Source organism: Macaca fascicularis, chromosome X, assembly GCF_037993035.2.
Source record: "Macaca fascicularis isolate 582-1 chromosome X, T2T-MFA8v1.1".
Lineage (NCBI taxonomy): Eukaryota > Metazoa > Chordata > Mammalia > Primates > Cercopithecidae > Macaca > Macaca fascicularis.
Genome location: NC_088395.1, coordinates 12,791,953 through 12,819,792, shown reverse-complemented (window position 1 = coordinate 12,819,792; position 27,840 = coordinate 12,791,953). Strand labels below are relative to the sequence as shown.

At 41.1% G+C, this 27,840-nt stretch overlaps 1 protein-coding gene across 8 annotated transcripts; it reads left to right on the top strand.

Moving 5' to 3' along the window:
* FAM9C (family with sequence similarity 9 member C) lies at window positions 1–27,475 on the top strand. Of its 8 annotated transcripts, none has more exons than XM_045383711.2 (10): window positions 1–77; window positions 4,626–4,780; window positions 4,892–4,986; window positions 18,417–18,665; window positions 18,966–19,086; window positions 19,264–19,295; window positions 21,305–21,419; window positions 22,535–22,643; window positions 23,954–24,038; window positions 24,364–27,475. In XM_045383711.2, the coding sequence occupies exons 3-9, from the start codon at window positions 4,974–4,976 to the stop codon at window positions 24,011–24,013; spliced, it is 699 nt and encodes a 232-aa protein (XP_045239646.2). In that variant the 5' UTR covers window positions 1–77; window positions 4,626–4,780; window positions 4,892–4,973; the 3' UTR covers window positions 24,014–24,038; window positions 24,364–27,475. The 8 variants fall into 8 exon arrangements, with proteins under 8 accessions (XP_045239646.2, XP_065393846.1, XP_065393845.1 ...); XM_045383710.2 differs by having other exon boundaries at window positions 18–77; window positions 23,951–24,038; XM_045383714.2 differs by having other exon boundaries at window positions 26–77; window positions 18,417–18,545; window positions 23,951–24,038.
* Window positions 27,476–27,840: the final 365 nt, after the last annotated feature.

Below are 27,840 nucleotides of genomic sequence, written 5' to 3'. Positions count from 1 at the left end.
CTGCCATCCATGTAAGATGTGACTTGCTCCTCCTTGCCTTCCACCATGATTGTGAGGCCTCCCAGCCACATGGAACTGTAAGTCCATTAAATCTCTTTCTTTTGTAAATTTCCCAGTCTTGGGTATGTCTTTATCAGCAGCATGAAAGCAGACTAATGCATATATTTTCCCTCTTAACAGAAAATCACATAGGCACACTGTACTATCAAACACAAGTTATTGCCTTAATTATTTAGTTAATATCCTCAGATAACAATAAACACTAAGTTTATTCTCTTAGCATAACCTTAAGGGTCACACAATTAGGCATAATATTATTCAATTTTATTTTAGAATTTGGACTTCAACACCCTGTACATTATAATGGTATTGTTGGAATTGTCTGAAATTAGCTGATGTTTACAGAATTCTGCCAGAACTTGATTTTATTTCTCCCCTATATGCAGAGAAACATCTGAGCTATCACTTATACTTGTATAGGAAACATTGATTCTAATTACTTGAGTATTGTATTTCCAGCTTAAATGTCCATATAGTAGTGGCAAACATTTTGCTAGTGTAATGCTTTGGTAATCAGCCAAAAGAAATTTAGGTCAATCAAATGGAAGAGAAGCTCAACAGAGGTTTCTAGGCTGTCATTTCCTTTTATGAAACCAAATGTATAAATTCGGAGAGACCTATTTGGGATTTAGTTCCAGCCCCCTAGATCATTACTGACTCAATTCCATGACTTGTGTAAAGCCTTTTTCACCCTTCATCATCTCTACTTCTCCATCCCAAAGTAGTCAATGTTATATTTGATCAACAATGGCCTACTTTTTTTTAAGTACTAGAGGATTCTTAAGGTCAAGTCTTGAAGTTGGAAGTGCTCGATTTTTACAGCTATCTTTACGTTCTCACCTATCCATTTTTCATCATCAAGGAATGATAAGTTCCACATAAGCAAATTTTCCAGAAATTTCTGTCAATTTTTGCCTCTTTCACTGTGCCTGTATTTGCATATTTCTCTTGCTCTTGCAAATTGCTTCTAATCAGGTGCTTCCCGTTTGCAGTGGCCTGAGTAATCAGATAATCAATCTTTTTGGAATTATTCATAGAATAAGAGCAATCAAGGTCAGAGTCAAGGCCAAGTCCCAGTCAGCTTGTAGGGTGCCCAAGTTATTTTATACACACACACACACACACACGTATAAATTTACAGACTGAATCTTGCTATGTTGCTCAGGCTGGTCTCGAACTCCTGGGCTCAAGCAATCCTCCCACTTCAACGTCCCAAAGTGCTGAAATTACAGGTGTGAGCCACTATGCCTGGCCACTATTTTACTATAATGTATAAAGTCTCAAAGTTAGACATTGTACTTGGGGAGATCATCCAAGTGGCCTGGCCATTTCAATATCAGTAAATCATCTGTTTCATTCTGCAAGTATTTATTGACCCAAGATCATGGTTTAACTTAGTCAGACTCACAAGACTGTCTCGCTCTATCAGCTCAGGCTAGCCGACCTCTTGACCCTTTCCTTGGGTGACTCATCCTAAGTTTTCTGTCTGAGGCTCAAGATGTAACTTTTCAGCCTCAGATAAAAACTGCTTTCTCCCCTCACCACAAAGCACATGTCAAGATTTTATCTTCATCCCTCCCTAGGAAAGCAAATGCAATGACACCATGCAGGATGCGTATTTGGGAAGGGAGTCTCCTGGGTGGGTAAGACAGAAGGTAAGGATGCTGAAGGATTTGCAATGGAGAACGTGGGTTTAGGGTACGAGGTCACAGTTCCATACTTCAGTGTGCATCAGATCCCTTGGGATAGTTAATAAAAATTCAGTTTCCTGGGCCCCACTCTTAGAAATTCAGATTCAGAAGGTCTAGGGTTGAAACAGAAAACTGCCATTTTAATTCATAGTCTGGGGAATGCTGATACAAGAGGTCCAAGGACTGCTCTGGGAATCGGGTTTCAAGTGGCAGTGCTGCTCACAGAAGGCACAGAGTACACAAATCAAAAGCAGACAGTGATTGGGCCACCCTTGCAAGGGGGTAAGAAGCCCTTGCTCTGATTCTGAGCAGTATTTGTAAGAAAGCCAGAATAATATGCTTGCTAAAAAGAAAAACATCAAAGATGAAATTAAGGAGCCTGTAAATATGAAGTATTGTAACCTCATTTAATGAGAAAATTCTGACAACAAAGAGAGCTATCAGATTCAGTTCCAGATTTGAAATGACACTAGAGAGGGTTTGTGTGTCATCTGGGAGATGGGGTTGAAAACAAAGTACCCAACAAGGGCAAAGGGTTTGGGAGTCTTTAACACATTAATAGTAAAAAAGACAAATTTGAACGGAGAATGGGAACCCTTTGATACGGGGCACATTCAGTTTAACACAGTTACTTTATGTCAAGAGATTCTTAGCTCAGAAATAATTCTCAAATGGCATATCTTTTTTGGGGATCCCTCACCCATCTCCCAGCATCAGTGGCCACTGTCTTCTGAGGGTTTAAAGTCCCTCGAGGACCCACACAGCCACCATTTCAAAGGCAGAGCCCCCATAATCCAGATGTCCCCTGCTCCTCCCACCTTCACCCCATTCAAATTCCTGTCTTTTAAGAATGGCTCTATCAGAGAAACAGCACTTGATAAATGTCCCATGCTACATGCCAACTCCCAAAAATATGAAAAGCAAGTAACTTACTAATCCAAAGAAATGGCCTTTGATGATCATTTTAAATTTTATGGAAGCGGCTTCTTCTCCCCGACCCTCAAATTGTCCTGCCTACATAATGTTTACACTGTCTTGCAAGATAAAGAAGGTTAGTTCTAGCTAACAATCACCAACATCCATTGTTTACTCTGCACTAGGCCCTATTCTAAACCCATTAGTATACTAACTCATTTAATCCTCATATAACCCTAGGAGAGGCATATGATTATTGTCCTGGATTTACAGATAGGAAACTGAGGTGAGGAAAGTTTCCATAACTTGCCTTACAAAGGTTAGCGTGGGATGTGCATAAGGAGTGGAATTGGAATCTAAGTCCAGGTGGTGTGGCTGGAGTTCCAGCTCTTAGTCACACCATCTACTATCTTTAAGATTGAAAGTAGCTGTGGATTTTTCTAAATCAATTGTATCTACATTTTTTCTATGCCGAAGAGAATTATGATTTGCCAATTTTTCTAGACAGCTTTGATTACTCCTCTTAAACTTAGAAAAGAATCACTTTGATGTTCTACTGCCAGTTTGTACAACCTCTTTGCTACCACCAGCCCAACATCATCTCCAAAGTGATCCTTACATATTCCTGCTCCATTCTGGATGGTCCAACCCAATACTTAGCCTCAAAATAAAGGTTCTAAGAGTTACTCTGCCCAGTCTCAAGCTAAGTTCCAGTTATGTTTCTCAGGCTAAAGAAAGGTCAGGCCCACTGGTAATTATGTATTGTTAATTGGATCCCTGCTGGTGTTCCTCTAGTTCCAGCCAGGCTCAGCCTTCCCCTAGGCCCTTTCTCACTGTGTACATTGGTGCCCATGAGACTGTAATAAGGGAAACCTGCCCTTAAGCATCAGCCCTGAAAGCAGCAAGGCTGGGATATAGTTGCACTCAAGCAAATGGCCTAAACAAGGGGCTGTTGGCCATGGGGAGGATGGAAGGCTTCCTCAGATAATGCAGCCTCAACCTTCAATTTGGCTAATGCTCATCCAGATGACCAGGAAGAAAAAAATAATGGTGGCATGTGCAGAATGGCTTGACACTAGTAAGGCTGATTAAGAGTTCAGTTTAACCACTCAAAACTTAGTATGTCCCCAGAATGGTCAAAAACAGTTAGTCAAGAGCATGAATAATATTCTACTTCCCCTATCCTCAGCTCCTAATCTTTCCAGGATAAGATGCTCTACAGGCTCAACCTTGAGAACAGATTTAAAATCAATACCACTGATGTGTTAAAACAATGTTTTTTGCACTTTTAATTTTAGATACTTGAATATACACAAAAGTGGTCAAGATAATATGAGGCCCCAGTACTTATCACCCAATCCAACAGCTGTCAGTCCTTGGCCAATCCTGCCTTATCCACACCCATATCCTCAACCACTCCCTACCAGATATCTTATTATTTCGTTGGAAAATATGTTAGTATGTATCTCTAAAACAGTGGTTCTTAACTGGTGGTGAAGTTGCTCCTCTGGGGACATTTGGCAATGTCTGGGGACATGTTTGATTGTCACGACTGTGGAAGGGGTGCTTTGGCATCTAGTGGGTAGAAGTCAGGGATGCTGCTCAATATTTTATAATGCACAGACACCCTCAGCCCCAACAAAGAACTGTCTCCAAATGTCAGTAGCACTGAGATTGAGAAATCCTGCTCTAAATGATAGACACTTTCTAAAAACACAACCACAATGCCATTATCACACATGAAAATAACAAATACTATTATATTTTAATAAAGCATGAAGTGCCCAGGACAGGAATTAGGCATTTCATGCTTATGGTTTTTATTTGAAAGCTAAAAAGATCTCCATGGGCATGTATATTAAGACCTCAAAGGAGCATTCAACAGTTAACTCACATGGTGTCAATGAACTCGAGTCCTCAAGCTACTTTGAGAATATCGGTTATGATTCTCATTTTCAGATAAAGCCAGTGAAAGAAGGAGTTCCCCCCTTTAATGTTGCTTTGAGTACCCTCCTCTATCAATCCCACTTCTGTTCATGGAATTTTTTAAATATATAGAAGGTTACAGTGGAGGAAGAAATCAGAAATCACCCGGCTCCACATTCAGCTTTCAGGTAAGTAATCTAGGTCCAGAAGGCTTCCCTACTTTTCCAAAGAACATACAGCTGGTTTTAAAAATAAAAATAATACTAATAAAGGCATTTTTTTTTTCATTCAAAATACAGGATCTTATTTCCATTGAGGCCAATGGGTAATGCATGTGGTAAGACCCAGGACTGAGCAGGAGGGACCCCGCTGGCTGGATGAATGATTTGTGGTGGTAAGCAGTGGTTTGATGGACAGGACAATATGGGAGAAGGAGGGTCCTGAAATCCAAGAACAGTTAAGTCTTCATTCCGATGATTAATATGGTGCTCTCCAATGTTGCTGAGAAAGCAGTGGGAATGGCCAGGTTAGGGTTTGGAGAGAGAAGGGTTAGAAAAAAGAGTCACGTCCAAAAACGAACAAGACACGGAGGAATTATCCCCACTACACAGTGGGCGATTGAGCACATGCTGTCCTACGTGGAAAAGCATCTAGCAACCTGCAAACGCTAGGTGATCACGAAGCATTCTTGTTATTGCTGAGAATCTTTTTTTTTTTTTTTTTTTTTTTGAGACGGAGTCTCGCTCTGTCGCCCAGGCTGGAGTGCAGTGGCGCGATCTCGGCTCACTGCAAGCTCCGCCTCCCGGGTTCACGCCATTCTCCTGCCTCAGCCTCCCGAGTAGCTGGGACTACAGGCGCCCACAACCGCGCCCGGCTAATTTTTTGTATTTTTAGTAGAGACGGGGTTTCACCGTGGTCTCGATCTCCTGACCTTGTGATCCGCCCGCCTCGGCCTCCCAAAGTGCTGGGATTACAGGCGTGAGCCACCGCGCCCGGCGCTGAGAATCTTTAAAAACAATAATGCTGGGAGCCAACGCAGAGAGGTTAGATCAGGTTACAAACAGCTAATCTGCTGCTTTTAAGGAGGTGCCAATAAAGAAAGTCAGAAATAAATTATAACATCATTCCAGAAACAGAAGTGGAGACCTCAGAGTGGTGATCAGTTCTCGTTTCTCCTCTTTATTGTTTTTGACTTGTTTTGGCTATGAGGCATTGAACTCTCTATTTGGAGACAATTCGCCATTGTGCAGGTGTTGTTAGATTTTCCAAAGGGGAAGTTAAAGGACCTCAGACAATTCCCTCTCCCAAAGTTTTCTGTGGCTGGGGCTTGAGCACATGGCCTAGGCTCATCCAATGAGAAAGTTGCACCTAGGACTTTGTGTGTTGAGGGAGACAGGTGTGAGACTCTTCTAGGTGGCAGTAGTGGGGTCAGGAGCCCAGAGGTGTGGGGAGGCCCAGGAGTGGTGGTGTCAGCAGTGTGGCCTTAACCAAAGCACAGTGTGAATTGTTTACCCTTGGTCATCAGGCCTGCCCCTGGTTCCTGTTTGTTTTCTGTGTCTGACCTTTCACTTTTCTAATGATTATATGAACTACCTATGTCCTTTCAATCAACTCCTTTTTTTGATTGGGTTATCCAGAGTTGGACTCTATGTTCTATAAATTATTCTGACAGCCGGTGTCATTGCAGAAAGATGATCCTATGGACATGTAAAATGGCTTGAGTTCTGAAAAACAATAATATAGGGCAAAGACTTGCATGGTATCTGTAATACCAGTAACAAGGTTTATTATTCTACATCCACATGCCAAATCAGCAAATTCACAACAGTTTTCTAAATAGCGATCTTAAGAATTTATCTTGTCTTCTCTGTTTTCCTGAAATCATCAAGCCCATCTTCACAAATTAAAGTTCAGTGTCTATGTGAACAACATCACACAATCAAGGATAAGGATGAAATCTGGTATAATCATCACATGCAGTTTGCCACTGAGTGCTATAAATACAAAATGTCTGCTAATCTGCTCACAGAGTCTATAAAAGAAAAAGGGAGAGAGAAAGAGAGAGAGAGAGTGCATGCACGTAAAGGCTCTATTCTAGACTATAAGAGTAACACCTCTGTTAACACAAGTGCCTTCCCTTATAAACACTAGAATTGGCTTTCATGCCCTATGAGTGAAAATATATACTGGGACAATTTTGGAGAGGGCAATAATTGAGAAACAGATCACAAGATTTTTAAATAACTGGATCTAGTTGATTCAATTATTTTATTTCTAGGCATTTTCACAACTGCACAATGATATAAAAATACAATGTTTATACCAGCCAAGGGGAAAAAAAGCTAGAATCAACATAAATAGCCATCAAGAAGGAACTGGTTAAAATATATCTCCATACAGTGGAATACTGTGTAACCATGAAATGAGGAAGATGTATGTCTAATAATACACAGGGATGTCCAAAGTACATCATTAGGTTAGGAAAGAAGGCAAGTGCAGATGTATATTATGATCCTATTTTTTGAAAACAGATTTATTAGTTAAAATGCTTCCACTCACAGGGTTGCTGAGGAGCAAATCAACCGATTTCAGTTATATTTTTATAAGTACAGTATAGTAAACAATGTTCTGAAAGCTTACATAAGGTAATGTTAACATCCTTCTGAAGAATGAAACTGAGAAGGGGTAAACTGTCATTTATTTATCCTAAGCCCATATAATTTTTAGAATTATAAAAAAAAATTTTTAATGCTGTGATTGTACTAAGTAGAAAACATTGATTTGAGCCTGCAGGCTACTCAGGAAGCTCTTTCAAATGGGTAATTGTTACTTATAGTGTGATGAACGGATTATACTGATTTAGAGTGATATTTATTTGAAATACATTATGATTCTGATTTTATGGGACTAAACTATAACTTCTTGATTTTTATGATGTTTTAAGATTATCTTGGTAATTTCCATGGTGAATACTAATGGCCAAAGATTATCTCTGTGTCTCTGTTCCTTTTGTGTTGAGGAACCAATATGGATTCGAAGTTCGAATGTGAATGTGAATCCCGACCCACTTGAAATCTGAACAGAATAAACTGGTGATTCAGAGATGGTTCAATATTAAACACTGGTAGTGTCTAACTAGTAATCAATTATTTTAAACTATAAAGAGGACAGCAAACTTCTATGAATAAAGCACCTTTAAAGAAAACATTTCTGGCATGGCCTTACGTAAATACAGAAAATCTCCTTAACTAAAATATTATTAGGGGCCGGGCACAGTGGGTGACTCATGCCTATAATCTCAGCACTTTGGTAGGCTGAGGTGGGCAGATCTCTTGAGATCAGGAGTTCAGGAACAGCCTGGCCAATATGGCAAACCTCATCTATACTAAAAATACAAAAAATTAGCCGGGTGTGGTGGCATGCGCCTGTTGTCCTAGCTACTCAGGAGGTTGAGGCACGAGAATCGCTGAACTCGGGAGGCAGAGGTTGCAGTAAGCTGAGACGGTGCCGCTACACTCGAGCCTGGACCACAGAGTGAGATTCCGTCTCAAAAATGAAATACAATTCAATAAAATAAAATCTCATTAGGGACCTGTTAATGACTACCTATATCACTAAACTGTTGAGGGATATTTAGCAAGACATGAAGGGTGTGATCACCATAATGACTGCAGGTGCTCCATTTCAACTCAAGGACTTTCAGGTGATATCACCAGGTTTCAGAGTGAGCTGACCCTGTCATTGTAGTACCGGGGTTACACACCTTTTACCTTAAGTTACAACAACTAGAGAGCTCTGTCTTCCCCTTCAGGCCACCTGTGTGACATCACACCTCAGATCTGTTCTTAGAGGTGTACAGCTCTTGATAGTCAACCTAGACAGGAATGACCAGGTCTAAGAAAATGCTTCTCTTACAGGAGATTCAGGAGTGACAGATTACAGAAATGCCATTACCCTAAATAACGCATCTTGGCTCGAAGGCAGTAGCACTTCAGATACTCTATGGATGCCTTCTGAATTTAAAATCAGACAATGTGGTCACTACATCCAAACGTTTTTTAAAGAAAACCTTTAAGGTACTCCAGGTCTAAAGCCCTCACATTCTAAGGAGGCTTCAAAGACTCCTGCCTTCTTCAAGGGTCTAATTTTCAATTGTTGTGACTGAAGGCCAAAACCATTCATGTCTAGAATGGCTGCATGGGTCTTGACCCAAAGTTCAGATCAGTGAGCTAATTTCATAGTTTCTATAGCAGTCGAATTCACACAAAGTGATCTTGGCAGCCCCTCTAGTCAGCGAGTTTTCTAATCCTTCCATAGATGCACCCGCCCCCACCCCACCCCCGACATTCTGCACTGAAAGATGTAATCACAATCTACTGTAATCCTCTGAGTTGGCTTAGCAAGCTCACCCCAGAAAAAAGCTATCCCTCTTGGGCATTACTTGGAAGAATTTTCAACCATGCCAGAACCAAAGTTGTGAGCAGGTGACACTGACATGCTGAGTATTCTGGGAGTTGGCTTTGGCCTTGAAGGAAGATTACAGGGGCCACGTGGGTCCTATGCCACAATTTAAAAAGGAGTGTGGGGGATGTGTCAGGATGAACAGGGAAGAGTAAGGTGGGGAAAGTCAATTATAGCACCAGTAAGAGGGACCTTTTTATGTTCAAACAAGGTTAATGGGAGGAAGTTTGATGCCAAGGTATTTTTAAATATTCATTGAAAAATCAGTACGAATCTCTTTTTTTCCCCAAAAACTATTGTTCCACCAACTTTGTGGGTAGCCAATTACAATCTTAAAAAAATGCCCAAGTATTGAGAATTTTTTCTGGTTTCTCTATAATTAGTTGCTAGGATCAACAAAGAAGAACTTAGGAAGCTTAATTTAATTTTCAGCAGGAATCTTAATAGAATAACAACCAAAAAAAAAAAAAAATAACAGAGGTGGGGAGCAGAGACAACACAATAGAGAGAGTGCTTTGACCCCACAGCATCAAACAATAAAGCAAACAAAGGCGCTTGGAGCTGGTCTGGCCCTGGCAGACAGCCATTTTTGTCTTTGAAGCTCTCAGTGATCTTGTTGAAATACATCTTCAAAAACAGGAAATTGTGTGATTTTGATTTTCTGGCAACCTCGCCCTTTCTTGTGAACTGCCAACCAGACCATGAGCTATTAACTTTGATTTACACTAAAATAGGTTGGAGGCAGAAACAAAAGTATTTCCTTCTCACTTAAATCTCAAGATTTTCAGAAGCAGTTATAAAGCTAAGTCATTTCTGCTCATTAATGTGCCCAACAAACATTCCTGAAACGAGGCCTGTATAAAGGATGGAAGTGCATTTAGCTTTAGTTTTGGTTTGCAGCTAGAATGGGGAGGAAAATTCACCTTGATGAGAGTAGAAAGTGGTGACGCTTTGCATGAAAGTTGTATACATAGCTCTTAAAATTCAGTGGGTGATGACGCATATACTACGTAATTAATAATTCTGGTAGACACTTCTGCTTTGTCAGAACACGAAAGCAAATGAACATAGAAATGGAATGGAATGTCTGTTTCTCCATCTTTATATCAGGGGAGTTGACCTAGAACAGTGGTTGACAAACCTTCTCAAAAGGACCGGATAGTAAATATTTTTTACTTTGCTGGGCAGGTGGTTTCTGCTGCAACTACTCAACACTGCCACTATAGTGTAAAAGCAGCCATAGACAATAGAGAAAAAAATGGGCATGGCTGTGTTTCAATAAAACTTTATTTACAAGCATAGGCAGCAATGTAGATTTGGCCCAGGGGTCGTAGTTTGTTGATCCTGGTCTAGATTATTACACTTCATTCTCTCTGTGAAAGTATAATTTTGAGAGACAGAAGAGAAGAAAAAACACCAGCTTGTTCTTTCTCTCTCTGTGACCACTGATTCCTTTTCCTCAACTTACATTCTAAAATGTCCTGGCCCTGGAGGGAGGAACCCTCTTTCTCCCTGTCTGCCTTTATATCGTTTGTTTGTTTGTTTGTTTGTTTTTGTTTTTTGAGACAGAGTTTTGTTCTTGTTGCCCAGTCTGGAGTGCAATGGAGCGATCTTGGCTCACTGCAACCTCTGCCTCCTAGGTTCATGCCATTCTCCTGCCTCAGCCTCCTGAGTAGCTGGGATTACAGGTGCATGCCACCATGACCGGCTAATTTTGTATTTTTAGTAGAGATGGGGTTTCTCCATGTCGATCTCCTGACCTCGTGATCCACCCGCCTCGGCCTCCCAAAGTGCTGGGATTACAGGCATGAGCCACCGAGCCCGGCCTCTGCCTTCATATCTTTTATCCACTGCAATCTGGTTTCTCCCTACATCACACTTGAGAAACTACCAAAGACCTTGGGTACCCTCGCGATGGTCAAAGCTTGTGGTGGCCATCCAAGCCTCAACCTTCTTCATCCCTCTGAGGTCTTTGAATTTACTGAACTCTCCACAACTCTAAAATCTCTGTCCTCTTCTGTCCCTGGACTCAGCTCTCCAGCATGTCCTCCTATCTATTCAGTCTGTTGTGCTGGCTCCTTTTCCTTTATCTCTGCCAGGTTTAGCCCTTTCCAGTCCCAATCTCCGTGAGACCCATTGACCATCTCCTCTCTCATGGTATTTACTTGAGATTGCTAGCCTAACTGCACCTTCATCTGCCCATGTCCCTGAGGTGAGAGTCTTGGAGTTATCTTTAACCCCTCATTTTTGACCTGCAAACTGGTATGTTCCCACATCACCAATTTCCTCTCCCCTCTTCCACACCTTGAGTCAGTCCCTTGTCATCAGTTGGTTGTAAAATGTCCTCAGTTGCCAGTCTCCCTCCACTGAAGGACCCAGATAGTCACTTAGATGATGAAACAAAGTTCTCTTAAAAAATTGAAATCGGGCCGGGCGCAGTGGCTCACGCCTGTAATCCCAGCACTTTGGGAGGCCAAGGCAGGCAGATCACGAGGTCAGGAGATCGCGACCACCCTGGCTAACACAGTGAAATCCCATCTCTACTAAAAACACAAAAAATTAGCCAGGCATGGTGGCGGGCGCCTGTAGTCCCAGCTACTCAGGAGGCTGAGGCAGTAGAATTGCTTGAACCCAGGAGGTGGAGGTTGCAGTGAGCTGAGATCGCGCCACTGCACTCCAGCCTGGGGACAGAGTGAGACTCCATCTCAAAAAAAAAAAAAAATTAGAATTGGAAGCTAATTAATGGCCATGTGTGGTGGCTCATGCCTGTAACCCCAATACTTTGGGAGGCTGAGGTGGGGAGATCACTTGAGGTTAGGAGTTCGAGACCAGCCTGGCCAATGTGGTGAAACCCTGTTTCTAATAAAAATACAAAAATTAGCCGGGTGTGGTGGCACATGCCTGTAATCCCAGCTACTCGGGAGAGTGAGATATGAGAATTGCTTCAACCCAGGAGGCAGAGATTGCAGTGAGCTAAGATCGTGCCACTGCACTACAGCCTGGGCGACAGAATGACATTCTGCCTCAAAAAAGAAAAAGAAAAAAAACCCCAAAAAACTAATAAATAAAAAAGCTATTTGAAAAGAGTAGGGCAGTGGAATATAGAGAGGTGACATCCAGGGCCACTGCATGACATTGATAAGCTATAGACACATTTTCCTTCGTGAAGCCCTTTCTCCATCAAAAAAAAAAAATTATATATATAAAATAATACATGAAATAAAAATTATATTTTATGACTCTGGTAGTATAAAGATAATATAATCCATACTGAATTATATTAATATTTTCCCTTGCTATTTTTAAGAGAAATTGAAGTAATTTTGTGGTCCCTCAACTCTGTGCCTAAAGGAGAAGTCAGTCCTGTAGATATTGGTCAGAGGCTGATAAAAGCACAAAAATTCTTTTTAAGAAATCTAATAATGTCAAATATTTCCCATGTTAAGCTGTTTATCCTTCTTTTAAAGAAAAATATAATGTCTACCAACAAGATTAGAAATGTTGATGTGAGTATCAGAACTATAGTTATCCATATAATATAATATTTGGTGACACTATTAGATACCAAAATAAGAATGAGAAAATAAAAATTGATATGCTCTATTTTTGCTTTAATAATAAAGTGAAAGTCAGCTATTACTCTTTTGGTTACCACTAGAGAACATATCAATCTGAAATAAAAGCACTCTAGATCTTCCATTCTATAAATCTCTTGAATATGTTACCTCTTATTCCGACTCATTTGATTACTTCATTGGTTCATCCAGCAAGCATTTATTAAGCACAAACCTTATGCCAGAAATTGTGCTAGGTCTGGCAATACTCTGTGTAAGCATGGTACCTTCTATTATAACTGTGACATTTACTGCTATATTAATAGGCCTATTGTTAGATCATTCATAAGTTGCCATTCCCACACAGTTGTCTCAATTATCCATGACAACAAAGATAAGCCATAAGCCATGGTTACAATAATGTGAAAGTGATTAGAACTTCACCTTAAAAGGTATTTTGTGGATCCTTAGTGGGGTTGAGGAAGGTAGGATTACAAGGAAAGGGTACTGGTATGTCTTGTTAATGATTAGGCTTGAATGGCACATCAATTCCATTCAATAAGAGCAGGAAAGATGAACAATGTATTAGGCTTGAGTTTCTCAAACAAGGGGTTTTGAGAAACATAGGGCATTATTAATTTTATATATATATATATATATTTTTTTTTTTTTTTTTGAGACGGAGTCTCGCTCTGGCACCCAGGCTGGAGTGCAGTGGCTGGATCTCAGCTCACTGCAAGCTCCGCCTCCCGGGTTCACGCCATTCTCCTGCCTCAGCCTCCGGAGTAGCTGGGACTACAGGCGCCCGCCACCTCGCCCGGCTAGTTTTTTGTATTTTTTTAGTAGAGACGGGGTTTCACCATGTTAGCTAGGATGGTCTTGATCTTGTGACCTCGTGATCCGCCCGTCTCGGCCTCCCAAAGTGCTGGGATTACAGGCTTGAGCCACCGCGCCCGGCCTATTAATTTTATATTAAGGCAACCTATTAAGGATCTGAGGCAACTTCTTGTCTTGAGCTTGTTGTTAAAGGTTCAAACTCTTAATTCAATGTATGACCTTGTATAATGAGTTTAGTTTTCAAATTTAGAATCTCTCCCTCTCTTTCTCAAGATTGCTGGGAGGAACATATGGCCATGTATATAATGTGCCTGGCACAAAGGGAACACTCATTGAATGTCAGCTCTTCATTTGCTGGAGCCAATCCAACATGTAACATCAACAGTTGACTCAGATGTACTCTGGGATAAATTGTTGTGCAATTGTCTGTCTTATACAGGCCATGGGCACACAGTGCACAAAGGAGATTACTTTGGTTAAGAAAGCCCTAGCTAATCAAACAGTTACAATAGACCACGGTGTGTCAATCTCAACACTGTTGGCATTGGGAGCCAGATAATACTTTGTGGTGGGGCTGTCCTGTGCATTGCAGGATGTTTAGCAGCATCCCTGGCTTCTACCCACAAGATGCCAGTAGCACCTCCATCCCTAGCTATAAAAACCAAAAATACCTCCAGACATTGCCAACTGTCTCCTGGTAGGGGGTGGGGGGGTGGAATTACCTCCAGTTGAGAACATCAACTTAGATGATAACCTTCAGTCCTGGAGACCTGGTAGCTTGTCCTGAGAATCAAAGGAAAGAAGGTGAGTGAAAATGAAATTACCTGGTGGCTTGTAAAGTCCAAACCCTGGAATTCTCAGTGCTGCATGCACTTTTCTATCATCTGGGGAGATTTCACCATCCTGAGACCCAGGCCAAACTCCAACACAGTTAATCAGAAACTCAGTGGGTAGGATGGAGGCAGCAGTGTGTTTTGAAATTTCCTGAGTGATTCCAGGAGACGCCAGGGTGAGGCCCCTCTGCTCTAAGCTGAGATGTAATTCTCAGGACTGGGTGGTAGACTTTGCCATTTGATGAGAGGGTCTGAGCCTATGTCTCTACATGTATGCACAGCATTAATTCACATATAGCAAACACAGCATTTGCTGACGGCACACCATGTGCCAGTCATGGTGCTGAGTGCTGGAGAAGCAAAGTTGACAAAGAACTGCCCTTGAAGGAATTATAATCTGATTGGAGAGAGTCTTGAAAAGCCCATTGAGAACAGCCCTGATAGAGTCTGCACAGAGAAGATCATAGGTGAGCGTATTTGTGCAGAGTACATCAGATAAGCCTTTCTGAAAGACATGAATGTTTCATTTATTCTTAAACAGCTGGAGCCTAGAATTTGCTGCTTCATTTGAGTATAAACTTTTGCTAACAGTCTAAGAATTGGAGAAAAGACTGAAATGTAAATGAACATGAAGCCCTCAAACATCTGGAGGATTATCAGTAGAGAAACTTCCATCTCCTGTGCTACCAGCCCTGTCTGATAAATGAGCAATTTGATTGGCTATTAGAGCGTAAATCACTAATTCAGGCTACAGAGTATGGATGTATATAGTCTTTAACCCAGTGATCACATCTTAGATTTCTAGATGTTTTCAAAATGAACAATTGTTTTCCAACATTTTATTATTAGAAATTTCAAATACACAGAAAAGTTGAAAGAATTTCATGGAAAACATTCATGTTCCCACCACCTAGATTCCATCATTGACATTTGGCCATACTGTTGTTGCTTATCACATATCCAGCCATCTGTTTGTCCCTCTGTCTGTCTATGAATCCAAGGGGTGCATTTCTTTCAGTTAGTTCTCAATGACAGCAATAAAAGAGCAAGGGCTGCTTTGAAAATTGGTGTTATTTCTACATTTGTTATGAAGCATTATCCTTACTTGTCATTCGATTCACATAGGGTGGAGTAGGGTGTTGGGGGTAAGAGGGGGTTATGCCTCCAGTTATTAGAAACCAATTCTCTAAATTACTGTACTTATTCTAATAACTCTTGAGAAATCGCCTTTAAATTTGCTTAAACATTTCCTGTGGTCTTTGTAGATAACCTCCAGTGGGGGGAAAAAAAAAAATTGAAGTGACCATGTTTGCCCTAAAGGCTTTGGTTAGTTCACAAAACCTGTTTCCTCAGCGGAGAGTTGCTTCAAATAGACTTCCTCCCTTTACAAAGGCTTAATGATTTGTGTATTGAGTTGTTTCTTTCTGAGAGACACCTCACAAATACTCCAGCTGGGAAAAAGAGATAAATTGCTCCATCCGAAAGTTTAAAAGAAGAATTTTTTCAGGGTTTTGTAACTTGGACACTTGGTGTTCTGAAAAGAATGTCTTTGTGCCTATTTAAAATTGCAGAATCCTTTTCAGTTTGTTTCTAGGCGGTTATGCCAAAGAAGTAGCTCTGTAATCCCCATTTGTCTTCACCTGACATCAACTTCCGCTTTGTGATGGAGAATTGTTCCTTGATTTGACATTCTTTTAAAGAAAAATGAGCCGGCATTGAATTCTTAGCTGAATACCAGTAGTTGGTGTATGTGTGTATGTGTTTCCAATTATAGACAGAACCTGGTATAGTACTTTCAGCTGAAATCTTTGATGAAGCATATGAAAATTACATTGATCCAGATGGGATAGAAAGCTGTAAGACTGGTTGCACAAAGCCCTCTGCAAGATTTGTCTTCTTTCTTAATGTTACACATCTTAAGCTCGAAAGAGAGGGAAACCTGAGGCAATCATGGCTTAAAATTGCCCAAGATGTCTCATTGGCTAATTTGGGTACCAAGTAGATTGTGGGGAAATGGGGACAGCTGGTAGTATTTAGTTTCAGTAATTAGGGATTCTCTTTAGGTTATAGAGAACTCTTAGAAATAAAGGTGAGCTGCCTTGTCAGGGGAAGATGGCTTCCAACCCAGCCGTGGAAATAATCGGGCTGGGCACGATGGCTCACGCCTGTAACCCCAGCACTTTGGGAGGCTGAGGCCGGTGGATCGCTTAGCCCAGGAGTTCCAGACCAGCCTGGGCAACATAGTGAGACCTCATCTCTGCAAAAAATAAACAAAATTGGCTGGGAGCAGTGGCTCATGCCTGTAATGCTAGCACTTTGGGAGGCCGAGGCGGGCAGACTGCCTGAGCTCAGGAGTTTGAGACCAGCCTGGGCAACATGGTGAAACCCTGTCTCTACTAAAATACAAAAAAAAAAAAAAAAAAAAAATCAGCCAGGCGTGGTGGCGTGTGCCTGTAGTCCCAGCTACTCGGGAGGCTGAGGCAGGAGAATTGCTTGAACCCAGGAGGCAGAGATTGCAGTAAGCCGAGATCGCGCCACTGCACTCCAGCCTGGGCGACAGAGTGAGACTCTGTCTGTAAAAATAAATAAATAAAATAAAATAAAATAAAATTAGCCGGGCATGATGGGACACACCTGTAGTCCCAGCTACTTGGGAGGCTGAGGTGGGAGGATCATTTGAGCGTGGGAATTTGAGGCTACAGTGAGCAGTGATTGCACCATTGCAGCCCAGCCTGGGTGACAGAGCAAGACCCCATCTCAAAAAAAAAAAAAAAAAAAAAAAAAGAAAGAAAGAAAGAAAGAAAGAAAGAAAGAAAGAAAAGAAATGATCACATCATGAGAAATCTAGACAAAGTCTTTAACTTTGTATATCCACTACAGAATCATGCAATACCCAGTGTGAGAGAATGAAGTAGGATAGGAGAAAATTACCTGCCGCTGCTGGGAGTCAACAATTTTCTTAGATAAAACATAAAAGCACAATGCATTGATAAAAAGGATGCAGCTGGGCGTGTTGGAAGCACACAGGGCATGGGAGGGAGCCTGGGCCCCACCCGCAGGGGTGATGGCCATTCCACCCGAAGGGGCAGGAGTGGCTGGAACGAGCCTGGGGGAAGGTCCTAAGCCCCGTTCACTTGGCCTCCATTCCTTAGGGCAGGGTCCTCTGGCACTCCCCACTCCCGGGTCCTTGCTTCCTTCACCAGGATGAGGAGCTGGAAAATCGTGGGGACAGAGGCCTCAGAGAGCCACCCAATCAGTCCACAGCAGCCATGGACAGTCCCTGAGCGGGAGGGTGTGCCGGCAGGGGGCGTGGCCCCATGCCGCACGCCACCTGCATGCGCACTGAGCCGACCAATCAGCGAGGAGCGCGGGCAGCCAGGCCGGCTGCTCTCGCGAGAACCCAGGAACCAGGCAGTGAGCTTTCGTGGTGCCAGCCTCTTCAGGTCCTCTGAGGGAGCAAGATCAGGGATCCCTCAGGCGAGGTGCCTTCGGTGGATATGCGGGGAAGGCGGGCATGAGGCTCTTTGGGGAAGAGGGTGTGAAGGGCGGGGCAGCCAGGCTGACCTGCGAGGAAATGGGCAGGGCAGGGAGCTGGAGCTGCCTGAGTGGTCCCCAGGGCCCAGGAGGGTCCCGGAGGCCTGTACATGTGTGCAGCGTTTGTGGGAGGGAGGCTGGGGGGGTCGACATGGGTCCGTCTTGTCTGGCCGCCCATCAAGACGGGATACTTGGGGTGACCAGGGGTTCCCTGGGCGTTCAGGCTGGCTAGTGGGCAGTCCCTGTCCCTGACTGTCAGAAACAGGTGCACACCGGCTCAATCCATGGAGATGGTTGGGGAGATCCTGTGTCACCCCGCGGCCCTCCTGACTACATGGGGTCGCTGGGGAACCCAGGGGCAGGGCCAAGCTCTGTCCCAAGGGTACTGCAGGAATCCCGCAGAGGCCGCGGAATTCTGCGAGCTCTGCAGCCAGCCCCAGGGAAGCGCTGGACGGGCCAGGACAGGAAAGGATGATGGCATCTTCTCCGCGTCCCCTCCTGCTCCCACAGGGGACTCGGGGCGCCCTTGAACCCGCGATCCTGATGGCTTTCATTTAACACGCCTCGTTTCCTTAGTTTCCTTAGTGTGTCTTTGTACTCACCAGGTTCAGAGGCTGCCTCTAGCTTCCCAGGACAGCCAGCCACGCAGCCCGTGGGCAGGAAGCGCAGCAGGATGGCTGCCAAGGACCAGTTGGAGGCTCAAGTTACGGTCGCCCAGGAAATGGAGCTTGCGGGTAAACACAGTCCAAGGGGATATGGAAGAAGGTGCACGCCTGACGGTCTGCCTGCTTTCTGCGCTGGGGGCACACGGGCAGCCCGAGGCCCCCGACCCCTTCGTGGCTTTGGAGTCCACCGTGCGTGTGCTAAGATGCCCCAGGTTTTCAACGCAGGCTCAAGGGCCTTAGGCTTCCCGTGGGAGGCTCCCCCTCATAGCAGGTTTACAAATGCTCTCAAAGCAGCTCTTCTCCATGGGTGCTGTCCTGACATCCAAGGGGTCTGACCTGTGAACGTTGTTTACTAGGACTTGAGCCCGAAGGGCTTCCAAATCTACAAAGTCTACAAATAGTACGTTTCTCTACAAAAAAAAAAAAAAAAAAAAATGTCCACAACAGCGTCTTCCTCTAAAAAAGTTTGTCTTTTTTATTTTAATGCAGGAAAGGCTCCAGTAAGTTATGAGCATGAGGAAAGAAAACCTGTTACAGAGACAAAGAAGGGAGATGTAACTGATGAGCATCAGGAAAGAGAACCTTTTGCTGAAACAGATGAACACGTGGGGTAAAGTGTTTAAGTCACTTTTGCCTGTCGGATAAGGTCTTTAGGAAAAGTCAGCTTTGGATCATGTCATCACTGTTCTGTTCTATGCAGAACATTTCACATAAAACATTTCTTCCCAACAAACATGGCATTTTGTGTAGCATTATGTTAAAATTTTGTTGCAACTTTTTTTTACAGGGTTGGTACCAAGGAGCTAGAAGATATTGCAGGTATATTTTACGAGCTATTTGTGGTTTATGAAAATTGTTTTTAACCATACAACTGTTACAGTAGGTTATATGAATTAGTGGATGACAAGATGGTCTTAAATGCCTTCTTCTCATATATAGCATTTAATGTAATCTGATAATTTTTCTTACTTACCTTTTTAATTGTTCATGCAGAATGTGAGGATGCTTCTAATAATGGCAAGAGGGATGGCTTTTCTTTCATACACGTGGAAATTTAATTGTTTGGGGGATATTAGAGGACATTGGAGGAGAAACAGCTCTATTCATTCCTTTCAGTGTACACACATTAAGTCATATATCAGGTTTTTTTTAGCTTTTACTTTAGGTTTGGTGGTACATATGCAGGTTTGTTACATAGATAAATTGCGTGTCACAGGGGTTTGGTATACAGATTATTTTGTCACCCAGATTATAAGCATAGTACCTGATGGGTGGTTTTCAATCCTCACCCTCCTCCTACCCTCCACCCTCAAGTAGGCCCAGGTGTGTGTTGTTCCCCTCTTCCTGTCTGTATGTACTCAAAGTTTTTAACATGAGCTTTTCATGTTCGTAATTTAGCTATTGTCACAACTTTCTGATTTTGTTTTCTTTAAAGTACCAGGGAAAATTGAATTATCTAAAATGATGATTTTCTATTATTATTCCAGTAATAAATTGTGTAGTAGAAAAGGAAAGACAACCTTTCTACCCAGTGAGAAACATGTAATTGGATCCAAAAACTCATAAACTTTATATTGCCATGTGAAATATTAGTTGCACTGTTATAGGACCATATCTTCAAAAAAGTTTGAGAAAATTTCTGTAGAGACGATGGAGACAACACTCTTATTTTTAAAAAGCTTACTTTAATTTTCAGCTCTTCTATAGTGATAATTCATACAAGCAGTATATTTGGAAAACTTTGCTCTGCTTGGTGGTGACAAAGTGCTGGTTTTGTGAGCTTCCTAATACATTGAGCATTATAGATGGATACCATATGTAAAAAATATTTGTATTATGGTGCAGCTCTTCTATGATTGCCGAAAACTATTCTTAGCAATTGATGGTAGATCTCTGATGTGAAACCATGTTTGGGAAAGCATTCCTTGCAGTATTACAGTTTTCTGAAACACCACACTATGGGTAAAAATGTCAGATAAAAAGCTCTCAGAAAATATTTCAAACGTGTTTTTGAATGTATTTCTTTATCTGTTTAAACCTAAATGTTTATACCCATGGACATTGCTTCTTTTATTAAAATACAGTTAATAGCATCAACCACGAGATTGATTAAAAATACTTTGCTTATTGTGTATTATTTCTACCCTTTTGATGGTCTTATTAAATAAGATACTTTTTTGTGCTTTACGTAATGAGTTGTGACAGTATTTCACAAAAATATGTCCTTTGAATTGTAGGACATTTTATAAATGTAGAAATTAAAGTCTGTGGCTGGGCGCGGTGGCTCACGCCTGTAATCCCAGCACTTTGGGAGGCCGAGGCGGGCGGATCACGAGGTCAGGAGATGGAGACCATCCTGGCTAACACGGTGAAACCATCTCTACTAAAAATACAAAAAAATTAGCCGGGCGTGGTAGCGGACGCCTGTAGTCCCAGCTACTAGGAAGACTGAGGCAGGAGAATGGCATGAACCCGGGAGGTGGAGCTTGCAGTGAGCCGAGATCGCGCCACTGCACTCCAGCCTGGGCGACAGAGGGATACTCCGTCCCAGAAAAAAGAAAAGGAACAGTTTTAATTATTTGCTTTTTATCATCATCCGTCAATTAAGTGATTTGCTGTTATACCAATTGAAATTGGAATACTAATATTAATACCTGAAAGGTTTTACATAAAGTGAGTAAATCTTGCTTTGTAAAATGATCTTTGCATTTTACATTTTAAATGTCCTTCTGATATTGCTGAACCATCAAGTCACATATTAATTTCAATATATGCAAAGAAACTAGTTTTCAACATGAACTTTTAATGCATATTCATTTACTATCTAGCTGACATTAAAGAGGATCTTGCTGCAAAGAGAAAAAGGAGTGAAAAGATTGCAAAAGCTTGCAGTGAAATAAAGAATAGAGTTAAAAACGTTTTGAGAACAATGCAACTAAAAAGGTATGATTGTTGGCTTTTTTGCATCATGATATTTATATCATTGGCATCTACATATTGGCATCTCTAGTGAAGAACATATTTTACTTGATTGTTCCCTAAGCAGGTAAGTTTCTTTAGTTTTATAACCTCAGTTTAACAGAATTGAGAGATATTACCTAGAAGCCAATGAAGATGACCTCTTTTTGCCTTCCAGATAAAAATAGCCTTCCTGGGGCCGGGCGCGGTGGCTCAAGCCTGTAATCCTAGCACTTTGGGAGGCCGAAACGGGTGGATCACGAGGTCAGGAGATCGAGACCATCCTGGCTAACACGGTGAAACCCCGTCTCTACTAAAAAATACAAAAAACTAGCCAGGCGAGGTGGCGGGCGCCTGTAGTCCCAGCTACTCAGGAGGCTGAGGCAGGAGAATGGCGTGAACCCGGGAGGCGGAGCTAGCAGTGAGCTGAGATCCGGCCACTGCACTCCAGCCTGGGCCACAGAGCGAGACTCTGTCTCAAAAAAAATAAATAAATAAAATAGTCTTCCTGTAAATTAATGTTTAGCCATTTCTAGAAATATGGTAGCTGAATATAAGATAAATGTCTTCAATGTTTAGTCTGTAGATTCTTAACAATATTCAATTATGTAGAAAGGGATAACCTTATGTTGTAAATAAGTTATTAGTTAAACTGTTTTCACTATTCCTTTTACGAAATCATTGTTGTGCCAAAGTGGAGAAATAGTTAAGTGAAGTATTTCTTTTGGGAAATCTTACGGGATGAATGGCTACAATATTCTCGAACCTACTTATGAGAACCCATATGTTATTTAGTAAGAAGAAATGAAAAGTAAACTGCTCTTGGAGAAAATGATTGTTTCTGGGAAATTTATAGTGCAGTAAACCCTCCTTAGTCTTCAACACGTAAAGAATATAAGATAGCTGCTCTAGTAGTCAGTTAGGAAAGGATCCTTTCAGAATGAGAGTAACTCATTTCACCTTTTCCCAAAAAGATTTCAGCTGCTATTACTCCCTTGCTACTTTATAGTATAAACTATGTCAAGTCAGTTTTGGTTTGAATAGGATTAATTTTTCATCTCTCTATGATGTATGACCTTGTTACTTATTATGTGTTATAGGCAGAAACGTGATTACAGAATTTCTCTGAAGTTGCCGAATGTCCTTGAAGAGTTCACCACAGATGAGCAGAAAGATGAGGAAGGAGAAGGAGAAAAGGAAGAACAAATTGTTGGTATCAGGCTTAGCTTTATGATCTACCTATTGTATCAATGTCTCAGGGAGTAATAGTTCATGCAGAAATCCAGCGAAGAAGGAAGAGAGCATGAGCCCAAAGAGGGGGCCCGTTAGTGGACTCATGTACCAGGGGAATATAATTGCCATGAAGCATTTGTGGTCCAACTGAGGTCAGCATCATAGCGATTAAGAAGTTAAAGTGAGCCCAGTTGGCATATTTGTACAAGAACAGCTGTAGGGTTGGAATTTCCTGGGTTGGGGTGTAGCCGAGCATGTTGATAGAGGGAGAGTTGGGCAGGGCATAGACACAGGGATGGGGTTATGCTGACTAGCTGTGGAATTTCAGCTGGGACTGAGTTACCTGAGCACATGGGGGTGGGACATTGGGCAGTGAAAAGTGCTCCATTCAATAGGCATCAGGTCCTGACAGACTCCTGAGCTGTAGTACTGAAGTGAGTGACCTACAGTGGCAGGAAGGTAGTGGCTGTATGTTGGGAAGATGGAGAAACAGCTGATTGCAGTGGTCAAGGGCTGGGACTCTGGAGCCCCACTGCTTTTGATCCAATTCCAGTTTGACCATTGCTAGCTCAGGAACCATGGGCATATTATTTATCTCTGTGCTAAAGTTTCTTTATATACGAAAGGAGACATGGTAAGAGTGCCTACTTCAGAGTTGTTTGGAGGATTAAAGGGTTCCTATGTAACGGGTTTATTTAAATTTTTCAGGATGCGATCTGGCTCATGGTTGCTGTTTATCAATGCTATTATTAGTATTATGTAGGTATTATGGTCATTGGGAGCGACAAAATTTAGAGGATGACTGTGTGTGCCACGTAGTGGAGACAAGAACACTGTTGTTGGAGATTAGGTCAAGGTGCCGAAAAACAGTCATTAATGGAAGGTTCATCTATGTACATATTGAAATGACCAAGATTTAATACGTGTTTAAAATCTTAATAAGAAAGAATGTTTCTTAGTTAATTTCTGTATAGATCTTACCTATCTGTGGTCAACAAATTATAGGGAAGGTCATCAAATACTCTTCATTTGAAATCAAGAATTGGGACGTGCATGTTGAATATGTACAAGAAAGAAAATTCTTTACTCCATTACTGATTAAAAAGGTTATCGTTTTAGCACATGAGTGGTGAACACAATTGTTTCAAATTTGGTCATAAACGTTGTCTAAAATAAAGTGTTCACAGGTATTGATTTAAAGAGTATTTCTTTAATGCAGAATTATGTTTTGTAAGTATTAAAATTTACCCAATTTTAATCACTTTTTTGTTTTGTGCTTCTAGAAGATATTTCAAGAGCAACAAAAGAGGTGGCAACAAGATAAGAAAGGAACTGAAAGAGATTGAGCCATCACACGAGCAATTCACAAAGGTCTGTTCTATTTGGTAACACAATATATTCTTATAAAATACAACACATGCATAAAAATAGAAGACAGTCTGCTTGTTTCTGAATGTATGGAAAGATATTTTGGTTATACATTTTGAATTACCATTTTCACTTTGAATGTATTGTTCCAGATTTAACATAATTGGTAAATGCAGTAACATAAAACAGTATTTTTAGGATTCATGAATAGTTTTGTGGGAGTTATTTAGAACAGGAAAAGGTAAATTAGAAATTTTATCTAGAAATATACCTCTTGTGTATAAAAATTGATACTTTATGAACACATTAATGAAGACTTTATTTTCAGTTTTTAGGAGATCAGCGACAAATCTTTGGAAGGCAGAAAGTCCATAAGTCCTTTCTAGATGTCTTTTTCACTTGTGTTGTTTCAAGAGTTTTAGTTAAATAGGAAGTAGGCAAATGTAACTACTGAGTATCTCTTTTATTTTCTGCTGTAATGTAGGAGTGTTTTATGGCATATTCACTTTCAAAATTATTAGTGACTAGTAATGGTTTTACATGACAATTTGTAATAATAAGGGATGGTTCAGATGTACAACAGAATGGGAAAGCCAGCAGATTATTAACATGTTGTGAATTGTGAATTATCTGCTGTCGTACAGCACATTAGCAAATTGTCATCGGACAATGACCTCTTCTTCATGTAGATGTATATTATTTAGGAAACAATGGAATTCCTTTCTGTGAGGTAAGGTATTCTTTTTAACAATCTTGTGAAAAGACATGTTCATATGTCACTCCTCTACACTAACTGAGATGTGTTAAATAAACTGGGAAAGAGTTTGAAAATAAAATTTTTGAGCAACTTGAGGATTATCTATACACAACACAGTTATTTATATAGAAGTCACAAGTGGAGAACATGTTACTATAATGTTCCCCAGAAACCATTTATTAATTGGTATGAACTTGAGACTAGAAAAGTTTTCCTGTCAATGTTAATGCTACATGTTACCACTTAGGGTAGGAACTTCGGTATCATCTTGGACTCTTCTGAGTCCATTATCTTTCCCATGCAGTTATCATGAGGCAAGTTTTACCTCTGCAATGGTCCTTAAATTTCTTTTTTTAAATTGCCACTGAGGCTACCCTAGTTCAAGAACTCATTCTTCCTTGCTTATACTATTAAACTCTTTTCTGAGTTCTCTCTTCTCTTCTGAGCCACCTTTCATTGATCAGAAATACTATCTTCCTAAAACCCTTCCCTTCCAAAAATGCTTCTAGCCCTTCCCTCTTCCCAGCCTGTCAGTGGCACCCACATGTCAGTTCTTAGATATTCAGAGACTCTCCCCTTTACATGACCCCCTCTTAGGCTTGTTTTGCCGCCTTCTGTCTTTCTTCTTGCCTCTCCGGGTTGACAGCCTTCTCTGAACGTCCTCTCCATTAATCTCATGCTTTGTTCATGCTCTTCCCTCACAATGCTTTTAAATCTCTTTTTTTCTTGTTTTTGACCGATTGAAATCTTTTGCCAACTAAGTTGACATCAGTCTCCATTTTTGGCTACATGTCCGAGTGAGTTGCCCTTCCATAGCAGTTACATAAGTTTTGTTATCAATTTTTTTTTATTCGTGCATTTCCTCATGTCACAGGAATATGAAAGAGATTGTGTGTTCATTTTTTACATCTTCCTCAGCATTAACATACCACATTTTAGGGAGTAGGAACTGTTGAACTGTTTGCTGAGGGAATAGTATATATTTCAAACATAGTTATATTTTCTCTAACTTGATGAGGTCATATCACAGACCATTCTATCCCTTCAGTGGAAACCATGTTATATGGACTATTAGTGATAACAAATGGGTCACTACCTGGTGAAAAAATACGGTATTTCATGATGTAAGACTACCAGTCTTTTTCTGTTTTTGCTCCATCTTGACCATAACATGTTTATCAAACCATTTTCTTCAAGCAAAGTACATGACTGTTGGACATGCTATAATAATATTTCACTGAAATCTGGTATTAAAATATTTAAGTATTTGGAGCTCCATGTATTGATTACAGTTTTTAAATTTGAAATAAGGGGAAGGGGCACAGAGGCTCACACCTGTAATTCCAGCACTTTAGGAGGCCGAGGCGGGCAGATCACGAGGTCAGATCGAGACCATCCTGGCTAACACGGTGAAACCCTATCTCTACTAAAAACACAAAAAATTAGCCAGGCATGGTGGTGGGCGCCTGTAGTCCCAGTTACTCGGGAGGCTGAGGCAGAAGAATGGCGTGAACCCGGGAGGCGGAGCTTGCAGTGAGCCGAGATCGTGCCACTGCACTCCATCCAGCTTGGGCAACAGAGCGAGACTCTGTCTCAAAAAAAAAAAAATAATAATAAGTAACCAGCATCCTTTGAATACTAAAAGCTGTTTCCTTTTGACATTTAATTTACTCTGTTTAAAACGTGAGATGTAAAGTGATAGTTTGTCAGTGAACTAGACTTTTTGTTTTAAGAGTATCAAGGACTTGGAAGAATATGATGAAAGCCCTCTTTTTGGTGAAGAGAGTCAACTTAAAAAATAAATCACCCTGGCTGGGTGCAGTGGCTCACGCCTGTATTCCCAGCACTTTGGGAGGCCAACGCGGGTGGATCACGAGGTCAGGCGATGGAGACCATCCTGGCTAACATGGTGAAACCCCGTCTCTACTAAAAATACAAAAAAAAAAAAAAAAAAAAAAAGCCGGGCATGGTGGTGGGCGCCTGTAGTCCCAGCTACTCGGGAGGCTGAGGCAGGAGAATGGCGTGAACCTGGGAGGCGGAGCTTGCAGTGAGCCGAGATCGCGCCACTGCACTCCACGCTGGGCGACAGAGAGAGACTCTGTCTCAAAAAATAAAAATAATAAATAAATAATAAATAAATCGCCCTGTTCCAAAATAATATTGTGGTAATTGTAAGTAGTGCATATTTAATCTTAAAAACTCAGGATTGATGTAAGCACTGGAATATTTTATTTGTAGAAATGTGTATCACAATTACTTAAATTTATTTTTTTGAAACAGCTGCAGCAATAATTGCCACTTATTCATATGTATCTTCAACCTCTGTTATTCTGATGACTGACAAAAGAACTTGAACCTATGTTATATGATACAAGCATAACTTGAGCTACACTAAACCACATGACAGTGTTTACTTAATTCTTGTATAAATTAGTATATCTCCTCTATCATTAGCCTGTTTGTTAAATGCTGGACCACGTTTCTATGATCTGTTGAAAGAACCCTAGACAGTTCTGTGAGAAAGCAGCAATTGCACAGTTACATACACAGTCAATTAAATTTTAACATTAAAGATAATTTAGTTTTAGGTTTGGCCTCTGTGGTTCTGTATCAGTTCCAAAAATGTGGAAAGCATGGGCATGGAAAAGCACATTTTTCTCTAATAAAAGAAGACAAAACCTTATTTTATCTGTGTATTCTTTATATTTAATCATTAGGTTAAAGAAGCAATTCCAATGAAAGCTTGACTTCAAAAAATAGATATACTCTATGGCCTTTCAAAATTATTAAAAGTACCTTAACGTCTGTGTTCTTGAAAAAATTAAACTACTATAAATGATTGAGACAACTGAGCAAGATATATTAATATCAGTGCTGAGCCACTGGTTTGTGGGTATGTCATTTCCAAAGACATCAAATTGCCATGTAGTTTGTTTTGGTCCACCTTTCAATGATACCTCCCCTTAGCATTGAATGAAAGTATTTTGTTAACATTTATGTATGCTTACAATTATTTCACATCTGTGGCAAGGTAAATTATGTAGGGTG

Bases quoted from the DNA above. Each gene is read 5' to 3' on its own strand.
- FAM9C (XM_065537773.1), top strand. The intron at 18,666-18,965 runs GTGCGTGTGCTA...ATTTTAATGCAG, and splicing joins TCGTGGCTTTGGAGTCCACC to GAAAGGCTCCAGTAAGTTAT. The intron at 19,087-19,263 runs GTAAAGTGTTTA...TTTTTTTTACAG, and splicing joins GAAACAGATGAACACGTGGG to GGTTGGTACCAAGGAGCTAG.